This window comes from Nothobranchius furzeri, chromosome 4, assembly GCF_043380555.1.
Source record: "Nothobranchius furzeri strain GRZ-AD chromosome 4, NfurGRZ-RIMD1, whole genome shotgun sequence".
Lineage (NCBI taxonomy): Eukaryota > Metazoa > Chordata > Actinopteri > Cyprinodontiformes > Nothobranchiidae > Nothobranchius > Nothobranchius furzeri.
Window position 1 is genome coordinate 75,526,761 of NC_091744.1, and position 15,497 is coordinate 75,542,257.

The following is a 15,497-nucleotide window of genomic DNA, read 5'->3' on the forward strand; positions in this document are numbered from 1 at the left end:
TTGTTCTTATTGTGAATGTGGTTGCTGTTGTGATACAAACATGTCCCTACTATATAGAATAAAGGGATATTCTATTCTATTCTGTTCTGTTCACAAATCGAATCCCCTCTATTTGTAAAATATTATTTAGGCTGCCTTGCTTTGCTTTAGAAAAATATTGTGTCCTCAGATCCATTTGAAAATACTTGCTCCTTTATTTTTATTTATATTTACTTATTAATTCTTTGAATGACACCAATTTCCATCAATTTTCTATTCACTGTTCTGTCAAATGTGTTGGATCAATAAAGTTTTTTGTTCAAATAATAAAGCCCGAAACATGTAGGTAGTTTTTTGCCTTTTTAATTACAAATACAATGCTATTTATATTATTTTTGCCTTGCCAAAAGGAATGTGCTAACGTTTTTTATGCCTTTGAACCTTTTCTATACTGTATAATTTCACAATGATAGATTTGGAAAACAAAAGCAAGCTCCATCCTGGCTTTCCGCTGCTTTATGGACAGGCACTTGTGAGGGCACCTCTCACGACGGAGGAGAAAGACATGGCGGTCTCCTTGCGTTTGGGTCGTCAAGGAATTTTTTCTGGTCTCAAATTACTTAATTTTAACAAAAGTTTTTGGCTTCGACACCCTTCGCAGGATCGCGTGAGATACGTATTTCAGTCGCCATGGATGTTTGGTGAGTGTTGGCTTTAAAACCGGCTAATCAAGGGAGAACAGCTCTCCTTTGACCTGACGTTTGCTACACCCAGTTATGTTTAATTGTGATGGATTTACGTGTGTGACATTAAGTCTCGTCGTTTTTTACAAAACGATTCCGGATTGGCTCATCTGGTTTAATATCTACGAAGGAGTTGAGTTACTTCTAAAACAATTCAAACCAAGCTTCGCAAAAATTGAAATATCTACTAAAAAATAAAAAGAGGCCATGATATTGTGGCCAAGAATTTTATCTCCTGTAAATTTTTAGGAAAGTGTATATTAGATATTCAATTAAGGATGATTTAGACAACATGCTGACTCGAAGACAAAATAGACATGCAAAAGACTTGCAGCTTACCAAAAATAACCACAAAAAATTAATATTTACTCTTAAATGTCAGATAAAAAATCACAATCTTCATGAAAATTAACTAAAGCTTTAAGTGTCCAGCAAATGACAGCATACACCCCTTTAACTAGAAACAGAAGAGACTTCTGACCTTTTTATTTAACTGAAAACCACTTAGGAACAATTTCACTGTCAGTATTTTTAAAACCTGTTCTGTATTTTATTTTGTACCATGGATAAGTATTAACAGTACTCCCCTCCCCCTCCATGTTAGACAGTGTGGCCTCTATGGGTTACGGATATTAGAAAACCTACTATCCTTTTTAGTCTCGTAACTAGTTAACTTGTTTGACAGCCATCAACTACGATCACGGGTTTGCAATAACTGGCACTGAGAAAAACGGTTCTTTATATTTATTCATTTTTTATTTTATTACTCTTGTCTTTGAATATACATTTTGTGTTTTCTTCCTTCCATCCTCTAGGTGTCAGCCCACTCAAAGTACAAATGCCAGCTCTCTCTCCCACCATGGAGGAGGGAAGCATAGTCAAATGGCTGAAAAAAGAAGGTAAAGTGATACAAGTTTAATCAAGGGTTTCTTAATTAGGGTATTTTTGTAATAAGTATTTTAAAATTCTGAAAATTGCATTAGATTTTACAGAAAACTTGACTACATCAATGTCATTTCTCTCGCTTACCAGCTTTATACCTTAGTAAATTATACATAAATATGTTATAGTCATGACTCAAACAGCTTCTATTTGGACAAAACTGAATCCGAAGCTCCACTTTTCTTATCCTCCCACAATTACAGACCAACATCAGGACAAATCAATCCCTCAATGACATTTCATTGCTTTGTAAGACAGAGACTTGAGTTGTAGATCACCTGAGGGCCTTGTTGGCTAATTAACTCAAGAAATCACAATTGCTGATAATCATCCAGGTGGTTCTCTTATCTAGAAGCAGCATGAGGAACTCAATGGCTACAAGCTGTGTTACCATGTGTTTCTGCCATTTGTACAATTGTGTGTATGTGAAAATCATGAGAATGGATGCTTCAAAACATTTCCTTCCTGTACCCACCCCCGGTCCTGTCTGGCTGTAAAGCACACATAATTGATGTCTGAATGCTGGTAACAAGCCGTACAGATTTACTCTCAGGTGGAGCATCAAAGCATCTGCTTTTAATGTCACGCCTGATACTTAAAACTTTATTGTTATTGTTTTTGAATGCTTTGTAATTCTGACCAGACACAGAGACATAGGTGAAAGAGAAAGGAAGAGACAAGGAAGGGGGAGGGGGAATAAACAATCAATGATGAACAGGGATCTGCTTCTAGACCTGCAGAAAAGGGACACGCAACAACACAACAGGAGCAAGCTATCACTGTGTCAACCTGATGAGGAAATATAAAATGAACATTGTTTTACTGAACAATCACACGATAATAAATCACAGTGCATTTAGTGCCAACCACAGCCTTAAGACATGTGTTGAACATGCCCAAGTCCATACTTACTGCCTCCCCGGGAAGCCAAGCGACAACAGAGGTGTGCTAAGGCCCCTAGTCACCCTCCACCTGCTCCAATATAGTGTTAGTGCGTGTTGATGAGGTGTATTCAATGGCTGTGGTGAGCAGGCAGTGCAGGCATCGTCTGGCCTACGCCAGCTGATGCCACCACACCACTCCACTTGCACCCACAGCCCTCAGTGTCTAAGTGCAGTTTAAAATAGGAAGAAGGCACCGGCACTTGGGATGAGGCTGAAAATTCCCCCTGCCAAATGCCGTTGAATGCGCCAAGGTCTACCTGAGTCCCCTGAGCCTGGGCCAGGCACTGCCACATGTTTCCGCCTTCTTCCCGGCAGCATACATGCTTCTTGTATTTCCAACTATAACTATAATGTAAGGTTGTGCAAGTTTATTTAACATACACAACAGATTTAATTTGAATAAGGGTAATAACATATTTATGAAATGGTAAACTTAACACAGTGATAGCGAGCCTGGCAAGCCATCAGTATATATTATCTGGCCACGGCCCATTCACAGCTTTTGCTGCACAAAAAAGTTGTATAATCAGCTGATTGTCTTCATCCTGTTTTGTTCTGAGGAGATGATGGATGAACATCTGCAGAAAGCTAATCCTATTTGCTACAGAAACAAGCATTTAAAGTAAATTAATGGTTTATCATAGCTAGAATCCTATGAAGTGCATCACTGGGACTTAACTGAATTTCTCAAATGCTAAACAAATATTATGTGTCCTTTTCTCATTTTTTAAATCAAATCAAAATAAAATCAAATCAACTTTATTTACAAAGCGCTTTCACATGCCCAAAACGGACAAAGAAAGTGCTGTACACCAATAACAAGCACAACAATAAAACAGACACATAACCATTTAAAATACAATAAGAAATCCCAAGTACAAGTTCGCAATCCATATCAGTCCTGTTTCCAGAATCAGATCCAGACACATTCAAAGTGGTGCTGCCCACGCAATCCCAACTTCAATGTCCAAACGCCAACGAGAACAGATGCGTTTTTAGTCGGCTTTTAAAGGTCTCCAGTGATTTGGCCTGCTTTACGTCGGCTGGCAGCTCATTCCAAAGACTTGGTCCGAGCACTGAAAAGGCACGTCTCCCACGAGACTTCAAGCTGTACCTGGGCACAGTTAATAGTCTCTGGTCAGCTGACCTAAGGGAATGCACTGGGACATGTCGGGATGATGTCAGAAAGGTATTTAGGTGCCCTTGAGTTTAACGCCTTAAACACAAACAAACCTGATGCGATAGGAGACAGGGAGCCAATGCAAGGCATGTAGGACTGGTGTAATATGTTCAGACCTCCTGGTAGATGTTAACAACCGAGCAGCCGAGTTCTGAACCGCCTGGAGGCGTGCTATTGGAGCTTGCCTAAGCCCCGTATATAGCGAGTTGCAATAATCCAGCCTGCAGGTAACAAAGGCATGGATCACAGTTTCCAAAAGACTACGTGACAGAAATGCTTAATTTTCGCTATACGGCGTAGATGAAAGAAGCAAGATCTCACGATTCCGTTCACTTGAGCATCAAATCTGAGCTCTGCGTCCAACTTTACCCCTAGGTTAGTGACCACCGTCTTCTGATGCGGTGCCAGTGTGGAAAATTCAAGCCTTTGGGCACCTCCTAGGGTCTTTGGTGGAGTAAACAGAATTACTTCAGTCTTGTTTTTGTTGAAACGCAGGTAGTTCTGAGCCAACCATAGCGTGATGTCCTCCAGGCAGTCCAACAAAGGTTGAATGGTGCATAAACTGCCACGCCTAATTGGAAAAATGACCTGGCAATCGTCAGCATATAGATGGAATGACACGTCATGTTTGCGGATTAGGTCACCCAGGGGTAGGAGATATAGGGAGAAAAATAGTGGGGCCAAAATCGATCCCTGGGGCACTCCCCAAGGCAGCTCAGCCAGGTTGGAGGAACAGTCCCCCAACCTCACACAAAAACTCCTCCCTGTCAAGTAGGATCTTATCCACTTAAGTGCCTGTCCCGTAATGCCCATTTACTGCTCCAGCCGGTTTATTAGGATGCTATGATTTTTAAATCTTATTAAATACAGACACTTAATTTAAATGTTCCCCAAAACTGCTGAGTCAGAGTGGATATTTTCCTGAATGTACTTATTTTCACATCCATGGATTATTTTCAAGCTTTAAATGTGCTCTAAGTGTGTACGAAGCTCTTAAAAAGAGCAGCTGCAAAGGCCAGCACTGATTATTATTCTTGCATTGCAGCCACAGCACAAATGATTCATGTGCACTTTAGCGAAGGTCGGAGACCCTTTGCTAATAAAAGCGTGTGTGTTATTTGGCTTTGCAAATGCCAAATGAGTGTTAATGTGAGTTGAAGAAGTTATCAGACGTGCCTCTTGTCTTTTGCAGGTGAGGTTGTGGCAGCAGGCGATGCCCTTTGTGAGATTGAGACAGACAAGGCTGTGGTTACCATGGAATCTAATGATGATGGTATCTTGGCAAAGATATTGGTGAGCTATCACGGTGACACTGACACAGAAATTGTCCTGTTCTGAAAGTGAAACATACGTGTCTCCAAACTGAAAAGGGGAACAATTTTGGACAAGATGTGATGCCCAAGGAGACCAAAATCACATTTTACTTGTAGTGTAACAAAACACTTTAAATACTCAGAGACAATGTAATCTTTCCACTAGAGGTGTAAGTCTTCACTTGTCATTCGATTCGATTACGATTATTGGGTCAACAATTCAATTCGATTCGATATCCCGATGCGTCACAATTATTTCATATTAATTTGTTTTCATCGATAAATAGAATATGTCAGATAATAGCTTTTTATTTTATTTATTTATTTATTTTTTGTCAAAAACATAATTGGCACAACCTGCCATCCCTCAAAAGCTCCCCATTCACAACAGGTTAGGACAAAAACATTTTAAGAAGATTTAACAAAGTAAAACAATCTGTTTCCTCGTCCAACACCACACCTCAGGCTGAGAAAACATGCTTTGCAAAAACTCACAAAATCTGAAAAAAATACTGAAAACCTACAGGACACATAATGTCATAATAATATACATAATGGGTTCATATATAAGTGTTTGATGTCTCTGAGCAGATCTAGAGTCCAATATTTATGCCACAGCTCAAGGGTGTCAGAAATAAAACCAAATGAAATGTTTGACTTGTTAAAAAAAAGCTTTGATTTGATTTGACTTAGTTTATTTTATTTGAACCCAGTGGTTCATTTCTGAAATGTTGGAGAATGAATCAAGTTCTGTTTGATACAGAAAATAATAAAACATAAAACAAATTCTACACTTCCAATAATATTTAAGATGTGTGTTTTATTCTTTCTGATAATAACACCAGCAGAAGGCTGTGAGCTGGATTAGGATTAAATTACCCAGCTGATGGATCTCCTTCACTAACCAGCTAACTACAAACCTTTCCACTAACCTGTCCTGTGGGACCCTCACCATGTAACCCTCATGTCCATGCTGTCTCTGGAGGAGCAGGCAGGAATCAAGACCTCCTGTAACCTAAAATGAACCAAAGCTTCCTCCCAGTTTCTCTTTAAGCTGAATTTAACATCAGTTTATCTTCATGAAACAAAAAAATAAAGTGGAACAAGAACTTCTTTCTTCTATTTCTCTCTCCTTTTAACTTCTCCGTGTCCCTAAATAAAAGAGACAGACAATCACGCTGCAGCCGCTGACATTGACCCCGCCCCCTCCTCAAGACCGGATCACCTGGCATCACAACACTCAGTCTGACTGAGCACTTCGAGCAGAAATAATAATGAAATTATGAAAATAATAATGCGTGTTTGGAGGAGCGTCCTCCGATCCTCTCTCTTGTGTGAGCAGACTGTCTCTCTCTTTCTCTCAGTTGCCGTGCGAGAGAGCGGAGCGGGCCATGTGACAACCCGCTCAATTAGCATAATTCACGGCCCAAATCCAACAGAACCGGTCGGGCTGATTCAGGTTCGGTTTCAGGTTACAACTCCAGCGCTCAGCCCTGCAGTACCACATTAAGGTGGAACAGTACTTGGTAAATGTGGAGGACACTTACTCTGACAGCTTCTGATGCTGCGCTGGTGCCGCCGTTAATAAAACAAAACTACATTCCACTGTAATCGATTATGGCGTACTCTTCTACGATGCAAAATTGTTTATGTCCGCATCTCGATGCATCGATTGTTTGGTTATTTTCCTCAGCTCTACTTTCCACTACTTCCTTTCATAGAAAGTGCCATATCCAGACATGCATTCTGTTTTCTGGCCATGTTGGATTGGACCCGACAATGATAAACACCCACTTGTGTCAGCGCATCACAAATGCACACCTCGGTACATCGTCATTTACCTGTGCAGTCCCTGCTCACTTAACTATTGGACTATCAATCTTTCATGTCTTCACTCTGCTGACTGCCATTATTTTACATTCTCTTACTCTATCCTTGTCTCCGGCTACCAAGGGGATGAGGTACTAGTTTCCATAGCAACCAGCTAAGAATTGGGGGTAGGGGCTTTGGCTTGCATTCGATAAACCCCAACCTCGTTGTTTCTTGCTGTGATACAGAATGTGTACATTATTAATGGGAAAACCAGCAATTGTTGACATAATTTCACAGATTTTTAGAAATTTAAAGTGGTTGTAAATGTCTGGATGATGGTACATGAGTCCTCTGTGGTAGTGCTGTTTTACCACTGCACTCAGCACATTTCTGAATTAGAGGCTACCATAATTACTTGCCTCTGGCCAAATTCCTTGACTTATTCTCCAAAGGGAGTTTTTTATTATTTTATGGAGGTTAAGCACTGCTGTGGCTCAGTTTCCTTCTCTATTGTTTCAGTGTATTAGAGCAGGTTGGTGGAACGTATAATAGCCTAATGATTACTGATTCTTCTTTGTTCTCTGTGTTTCACTTCATCTCTGACCAATGGATTTAATCTGAAAATACGCCATGGGTATAATAAATCATAGACCAAACAAAATAACACAAATTAGTAGATTTATAGATGCACATTGGTTTTATGGGTTCAGACATTCGTCTGTGGACTGTTCAGGTTACAGAGTGAATAACATTGAAGGCAAATTAATTAAAAGCTATAAGAAAAGCAGCATTAGATGTTTGCTGGATGGAGCAATCAGATTCTGCATTTCTGACCTGTTAATTTCCCCTCAGCGTTTTCATCCGGACATACCAAACCCTTACAGCCAGGTAATTTTAAAAATCACCTAAAAATTTCACTGATATTTGAGGCTGTGTAGCGATGTGAAAGAAAGGGAGAGGTGACTCAGAAAGCTGCTTACAAAGAATAAAACTGGTTGTGAGCTACAGCTTGTTTATGTGTGAATGATTACATCAAAGTGAGAAGCTACTAAAGGGGAGCTGAAGTCCTGTGTCTGCAATCTCTCTTGCTTCACAATCAGAATCAAATCGTATCTTACTTGCTTGGCACATTAATGTTTGTCTCTAATCTTTTTTAGCACGTCTAAATAAAATTCACCTTACTACCCGGAAAGGGCTAACCTATTGACACTTTACACCGACATCACCTAATCACGTGGGTCCACCATGGTGGACGGCAAAAGCATGTAAACAGTGAGCGACACGAGTACTAAACAAAGGGAAGAGTAGAGCCTGAAATTGTTTTTGCAATCAAAACAAAAACAAAACTCCTCCAGCATTCCTTCAACTAGCTCATGCCCAGTTCAGTTATCAGAAGAAGTAGCGCATCCAGCTGGGGCTCATAGAGAGCGGTATGTTGACTAGCTTACCAACGTTAGCTTACGCAGCTGCAGCTGTTCACCGATGTAAACATGTTGCTGACTTTGCCTAAATTCACCCCTCTGGATTTATAACATTATGTTGTAAACAGCGTTTCACTTTACACCAAAGCTGATTTTTAAAAAGTCCGGATCCCTACCAGCTTCTGTTGCTGGTGGTGTTACCGGGTTCAGCTGCTGCTCTCACACCGGAATGAGAAGATCTCTGAACGCTGACGCTCATATAAATAAATAACGTAATTTTAACACACGTAATCATACATCAGAGCTTTAATATTGTTAATAATTGTCTCGCTTTACACTACAGTGGATGGAGCCCAGCCTCCGTGGTGAAATACCCATAATCAGGATTGTCAATAACTTGTACAAACACATCACATTTATCCCGGTCCCTGTCTTCCTCGTGAAATAAATTAACGTTAGTATTACCCGGTAAAAACATGTTCACTGCAAATCTGAGGCCTGCTAGTCCGATTGATTGATTGATTGATTGATTGATTGATCGCTGCAGTTCATCCCCTAAAGAAAAAACGAGTTGAGTTTACGTCCTTGTCTCTTAGTGCAGCCAACTCGTTTAGCCAGCAAGCTAAAACCATTTTACTGTCAAATCAACTAAATAAAAGCGACAAAAGGCTACAAACTAGCTTTTTTTGACTACCTTCACTGGAGTTTCTATGGGTGTAAACAGTCTTTTTGCCGTCCATCATGGCGAAGGGGGCAGTCACATGAGGTGCGTGACGTCACGTGCAAAGGGTCAATCGAAGCACCAAACTGGAGTTTTTCGGGAATTAAGTATGACCTGTAAAAGTGATAGTTTTACCCTGTACTGTTCTATAATGTAAAGCCAGTGGCCAGAGGCATGCAACCCCAAATGTCTCTGATTTGACGGTGCAAACATGCTTAAAACATTAAATAATCCAGGACATAAAGAAACCTGCGTCAGCTTAGGGTGCTCGATTAAGGCAAAAAGAATAATCACAATTATTTTGACTGAAATTTAAATCTTGAATTATTTAAGATGATTATAAATTCACATTTATTTATTTGGTCATAAACTTGCACAGAGCATAATCAGAGGAAAATGAAAAAAGAAACAAGATAATCACAAACGATCCAAAAAGGTAAAGGTCTGGACAGCCGTCACACCCTCATTGGGGAAACTAAACAACAATTACTCAAGTGCATGGCACAACACAGGAGAGCCTCTTCAGGTCAAGACTCTGCAGTCCACCTATATCTGAAGGACAAGGGACACACTTTAAAAATGACTAAGTACATATTCTGGACAGAAAAGATAAATGGTTTGAAAGAGGAGTAAAAGAAGCTAACTGTGTCAAATGTGTAAAAAATACTTTAAATAGCGAAGAGGAGCTTAGATTTCACCTTTCCAGCACCTATAATGCAGCTTTGAATCTCATTCCTAAGCAGTTTCAGTCTAGGTCACACCTTCCTACATCTAATCAACACAACGGCTCCCTCTCAATAGAGGCCAACGACTCATCAGGGGATGGAGAAGAGGGATACCCAGAGTAGTTCCGGCTCATTAAATAACAATAGACCACTACAGCTTATAAGCTTGATGCTCCCATATTCCAGTCAGAATTGAGATTGACAGACCACGTGACTTAAGCATGGTGCATTGTAGGAACTGAGGACGGGTCAGTTTTTCTCTGTTGGGCTCAGTGTTTACATCTCCAAACAGTCCTTCTGCTGTGTAAACTAGCAAAGGAATTTAACCTCTCTTAATTCACAAGGATGTATAAAACGAAGGAGACTGCTCCCGGTTCGTACAAAGACGGGTTTGACGCAAAATCTAGAGAAAGGTACGAGGAGAAGATCAACAACAGGCTGTTGTTTTGATCTGGCTCTCCGTCTAAACCGGTCAAATCTGGCGGTGGTCGTTGCTTTCACCTCGGTATGACCCATGTGGAGGGATGGAGCCCAGTCCGGATTGCATGCCAGCATGCTGTAGGCCGGTTTGCCTGCATACGACACAAATGGCAGCCCGCAAAGCTAATGTAAACAAAGCATTCCAGCGAAACAAATGGGCCAGCAGAGGCCTTATTTGTGACCCGTATCTACAGATTTGCTATGATAAATTACTTCACTGCAATACATAAACTTACCTTTATGGAAATGTCTGTAGCACACCAACATGTGACCTGGGGTGTCCTCGAACGTTAAGTTAGGTCTTCTGATAGCAGTAATCCACGCCATCCATTGCCTCTTTGTAGCTTCAGACACATCGCTGGAACAACCTCTCTTCCACGCAGGAATCCGAAGAAAAAAACGTGTACCTTTGGCTATTAGCCTTCCCTGGTGGTCATGCGACCTAGTATGGCAATCAACAACACAACAAGCTCTGACCATGTTTGGGTGCAACTGTCCGGAAAAAAATTGAATGGAATGAGCTCGCTCAGAGTAGTTGGGGGGGGCTGTCCCTCATACCTACAATCCTTTGCGGTTTGAAGCCGGAAATGATGACACGTTTTCAATCTCAATTGACAAAGCTCCTCCGATCAGAAAGAAACGTCTTCAAGAAACCAAAGAAGTCCAGTTGCCTTCATTTGAACCCTTTTGGATTACCATGACCTGGATGACTGGGAACGTTAACCAGCATAATCACAAACAATTACTGATTACTTGTGTAAAAGAGCCAATACACTTGCTCATAGTCAATGACTGAAAGGCAGGAAGTGATGCCGCCAACATCGGCACAGCTCTGAAGGTGGCTATAATAGTTAGCCGAAACGTTTGCAAAACAAGGTAAAGAACAACCTTTTTTTTCTGTGTTTTAAACAAACCAAGCAATGCAAGTTGACAAAATACACAGAATGAACCTACAGAAGATGAAAGGCTATAGGCTGAAGTTTAACTTATTTAAGCTTACCCATTACCTAACCAATACTACAACAAAAGAGCTATATAGTGAAAACATCTGTAATATAAAAATAAATAGAAATGGCTATGTTGTAGTGACCTTCCACAACCTGCTGCACAATAATTATTTAGTCCTGTCCAGCGGTGCCGTAGGGAAGTGTGTACAGTAGCACAATGCAACGTGTCACTCAGGTAGATGAATTATTATTTATCAGGGTTAGAAACTGGAGGCGTGGCCTGAGAGCATGAAGACACATGGTCAGCGTGAGACTTTGCAGGCCTGATAACATATAAATCCACTTCACACATGGCTCGTTATGTCCTGAATTTATTTAGGTTGTAAAACACTGTAAAAAATGTAATTTTAGCCTTTTTTTCACTTTCAGATTAGGGCTTGGCGATATGACGATTTTAGACCGTTTTACGATCTACACATCTGACGGTCTGTCATTTTTGAGAGACCTTTTTATCACGATTCACAGCTCTGCTGTTGAAATTCTGCCTCTGAATGAAAAGGGAACTTACCTCATGCGAATGACACGCCTTTGTTTGACCCTTAACCAATCAGAGTGAGTCATAGTAATATATTAGTGTCCCGCTTGTTTTCACCTGTGTGTGAACAAACATGGCTTCGGCCGCGGCTGAGAGCGACAGCGAGGTTTTCGTTCCATTATATGGAACTGGTTTGGTTTTTCACCAGATGACAAAGAGCAGCGAAACGTCATTTGCAAAGTTTGCAAGGAGAGCATCAAGGCAAGTGATGGCAACACCACAAACTTGTTTAATCACTTGAAAAGAAGGCACCCAAAACAATACAAAGAGAGCCAGCTGGCAGCTAAAGCTAAAAAGCCTGCGGCTGCAGCGGTTAGTGCTTCTTCCAGGCAGCAAACGCTAACAGAAACACAAAACTCACTCCTTACGACAGACAGCAGACGATGGAACAGTGTGACAGATGCAGTGACGTACCACTTGGTTAAATATTTGTGTCCCGTGCGAACAGTAGGAGTGGGATTTAAGAAAATGATAATAACATTGGATCCACGCTACGAGTTTTCCAGCCGCAAGTATTTTTCGAACACCGTCATTCCACGCATGTACGCTGAATGCAAAGTGAGAGTTGCAGAAAATATTCAGAATGCGCAGTTTTTTGCTACCACAAGCGATCTCTGGTCCAGCCGCACATCAGAGCCTTATTTGAGCTTAACTATCCTCTACATGAGCAACTGGGAGCTACATAGTATTTTGAACAAGTTAATGTTTGCACAATACGTTTGCAATTGACATGTTTGCACTTTAAATATGTTTACGATTTTAATTTATGTTAAGTTACTTGAAAAACGAGAAAAACTGATTTTTGTAATTGTTTCTCTCAGGGCTTTTATAATCTCTGGTGTGAGTTTAAAATATAAGTGTGTTAGCACTGTGCTGATTATCCCTAATATGAATAAATGTTTATTTATTCACTGTTTCTCTCCTTTAATACGCAATTGAAGTTATGCTATTCATGGATAAAAAATCGTGATAAAATCGAAATCGTGATAAAATATTGGAAAAATCGTGATATTCTATTTTTGCCATATCGCCCAGCCCTATTTCAGATTCTCCTAATCTGCAGATAACTATAAATTAGCTGTGCAGAGTAACTTGTAGCTCATCATGCTCCCACAGTTGTTGGTGTTGGTTTCTTTTTCTTAAACCACAAACCCTCATTGAGTGTAATTGAAGGCTATGTTGTTAAATTGTTTAACCACTCAAACTATTTTATGGTTTGCTCTACAACTTCTCTACAACCATTTGATGGCAGCATTGAGTGCAATATCTCTGCAATGTAGTCTTCGGATTTGGCCATTATGCAAATTATATATGCTGCATAATAATTAATATAACAAAAAACTCTGAAATGGCTCAACTAAAGTTTATTTCAGCAAATGTTTCACATTGCAAGATAATATGTCTGAGTCGAGACGTACCCTTAGTGTCGTTTCAAAGATGTGAGCACATTTTTGTAAAGCGGGCTTCCTATGTTCTTAGTCGGGTGTTTAATCAAATCGAATCAAATCATCTTTATTTATATAGCACTTTTCACACAAAAAAAATGCAACTCAAAGTGCTTCACAGATTAAAATGGCCCCATAGATCCCATATTCCCATCCCAGCCCCCCGCCACCAGTATAAAACAATTGACAATTACACTTACCCTCCCGCAACCAATTTCCAAGGTGAACGTACACTCACCCACACACTCGCTCGCTCACGCACGTACGCACGCACGCACACACACACACACACATGCGCGCGCGAACAACAGAGTAAACAATAGACTTGAGTTCAGATGGGTCAGGTAATGGACGACACATCATCAGCGGAGCCATCTGCCTCGACAGCAACAGATCCACGGCAGCAGCCAAGACACCGACCCTTGACGCCCAGGCAGGGAGGGCGGAGACCCCCACCACAGAGGGCTCCGAAGAGGCAACACTGGTGGATTAAAATATATAACTGTAAAATAACAAATGCTAATATGGATAGAAAGTAACTGATAAAAAGTGATTATAAAGATGGTAAAAGAAAACAATCATATAAAAACACTAAGATGTAAATAAAATTAAGTAAAAGAGATAAATAGGTATATATATATATATATATATATATATATATATATATATAAACAAATACGACAAGCGATACAGTTAAACAGACTAGATAAATAGTAATCAGTTAAAAGCTAAGCTAAAAAGGTGGGTCTTGAGCCTATTCTTAAAAGCCTGGACGTTCCCTTTGGCCCTGAGGTCCTCTGGCAGCCCGTTTCAAAGGTGAGGGCCGTAATACTTGAAGGACGCCTCGCCGTGGGTGTGTCTTACTTTAGGGATAACTAGGAGACGGCTGCCAGAGGAGCACAGAGACCGCAAGGGTTTATATAGTAAAAGCAGTTCTGAAAGATAAGAAGGCCCGAGACCATTAAGACACTTGAAAACCATTAAAAGAACCTTAAAATGGATCCTGAAACATACGGGGAGCCAGTGCAGTGAATCTAAAACCGGAGTGATGTGCTAATAAAACAATAAATGGGTACCGTATTTTCCGGAGTATAAGTCGCACCAGCCATAAAATGTGTAATGAAGAAGAAAAAACATATATAAGTCGCACAGGACTGTAAGCCACATTTTGGGGGGAAATTTTATTATTTCTCTTACAAAATCTGAGACCAAGCATTTCACATTGTAAGACAAGTACCAGTAACAATAACAGAATAAACAGTCAGGGCGCAGCAGCGCACCACAGTCTCCAGCAGAGGATGGCGGTGTTTCAGACCCTCCCAGCGGGCGGGGAGAGCGCCCGCAGCACCCTGCCACAGTATGCAGCAGGTGATGGCGGTGTTTGTAACCCTCCCAGTGAGGCAGAGGAGCTGAAACCTGTGCCGGAGCCAGCCCGCAGCAGTGCAGTATACATAATTTGCTATATAAGTCACTTTGGTATATAAGTCGCAAGACCAGCCAGACTATGAAAAAAAGTGTGACTTGTAGTCCGGAAAATAAGGTAGTTTTAAAGATAACATTGTAAAACTAAGCTGGAGAGGTGATGCTCTTCATCATCAGGCTGCCTATTACTCACTACCATTTATTTCAACAGAACCTGTTTATTTTACTTAGATTTGATAACAAAATTCCCTATAGTTGTTAAATTATACAATAAAATGGCCAACCATAATAAAATCTCACAGTGGTCATTCATTTGTCATCTGTTAAATTATAGAATTGCCTGTCATACATAAATAATACAGTGGCTTTCCATAATCGACTGAATGACAGTGGGCTGAGCACAAATGCATGAAGTCTTAGATTGTTATTTTATGTTTTAACACGTTTTTTTGTTTATAAACCGTTAGCTATAACTCTATTCGGTGATTTTAGGGTGTTGTGATTTTGTAAAGGGTTTTATTCGTTGCGATATTTTGATAGTGAGAAAGAATTAACAGCACATCATATCTGATTTCACACCGATGTTTGGGTCACAGAGCTAATGTGGGAAACTTATTGTTAAAGTCCCACAGTCGTCATCACACACAGGTGAAATTACATCTCAGCATTTGACCTATTGGTGCAGCGGTGAGCTGTGGCTGTGCTCAGGAACTATTTGGTGCTTTTACCCCCCGATCCAACCCATTAAGGAGGAGTGTCAGCAGGGAGGCACTGGGTCCCATTTTTAAAGTCTTTGGTATGACTCAACTGGGATTTGAACCCCGATCT

The 15,497-nt window shown here is 40.5% G+C and overlaps 1 protein-coding gene across 1 annotated transcript in view; it reads left to right on the top strand.

The window, feature by feature from the left end:
- The first annotated feature begins 497 nt into the window (after positions 1–497).
- pdhx (pyruvate dehydrogenase complex component X) overlaps positions 498–15,497 on the top strand; it is a 30,612-nt gene continuing 15,612 nt past the window's right edge. Inside the window, exons 1-3 of the mRNA XM_015964823.3 lie at positions 498–680; positions 1,538–1,621; positions 4,981–5,081. Coding sequence (XP_015820309.2) covers positions 545–680; positions 1,538–1,621; positions 4,981–5,081 — 321 coding nt within the window. The 5' untranslated portion in view covers positions 498–544. The remainder of the gene's footprint in view (positions 681–1,537; positions 1,622–4,980; positions 5,082–15,497) is intronic.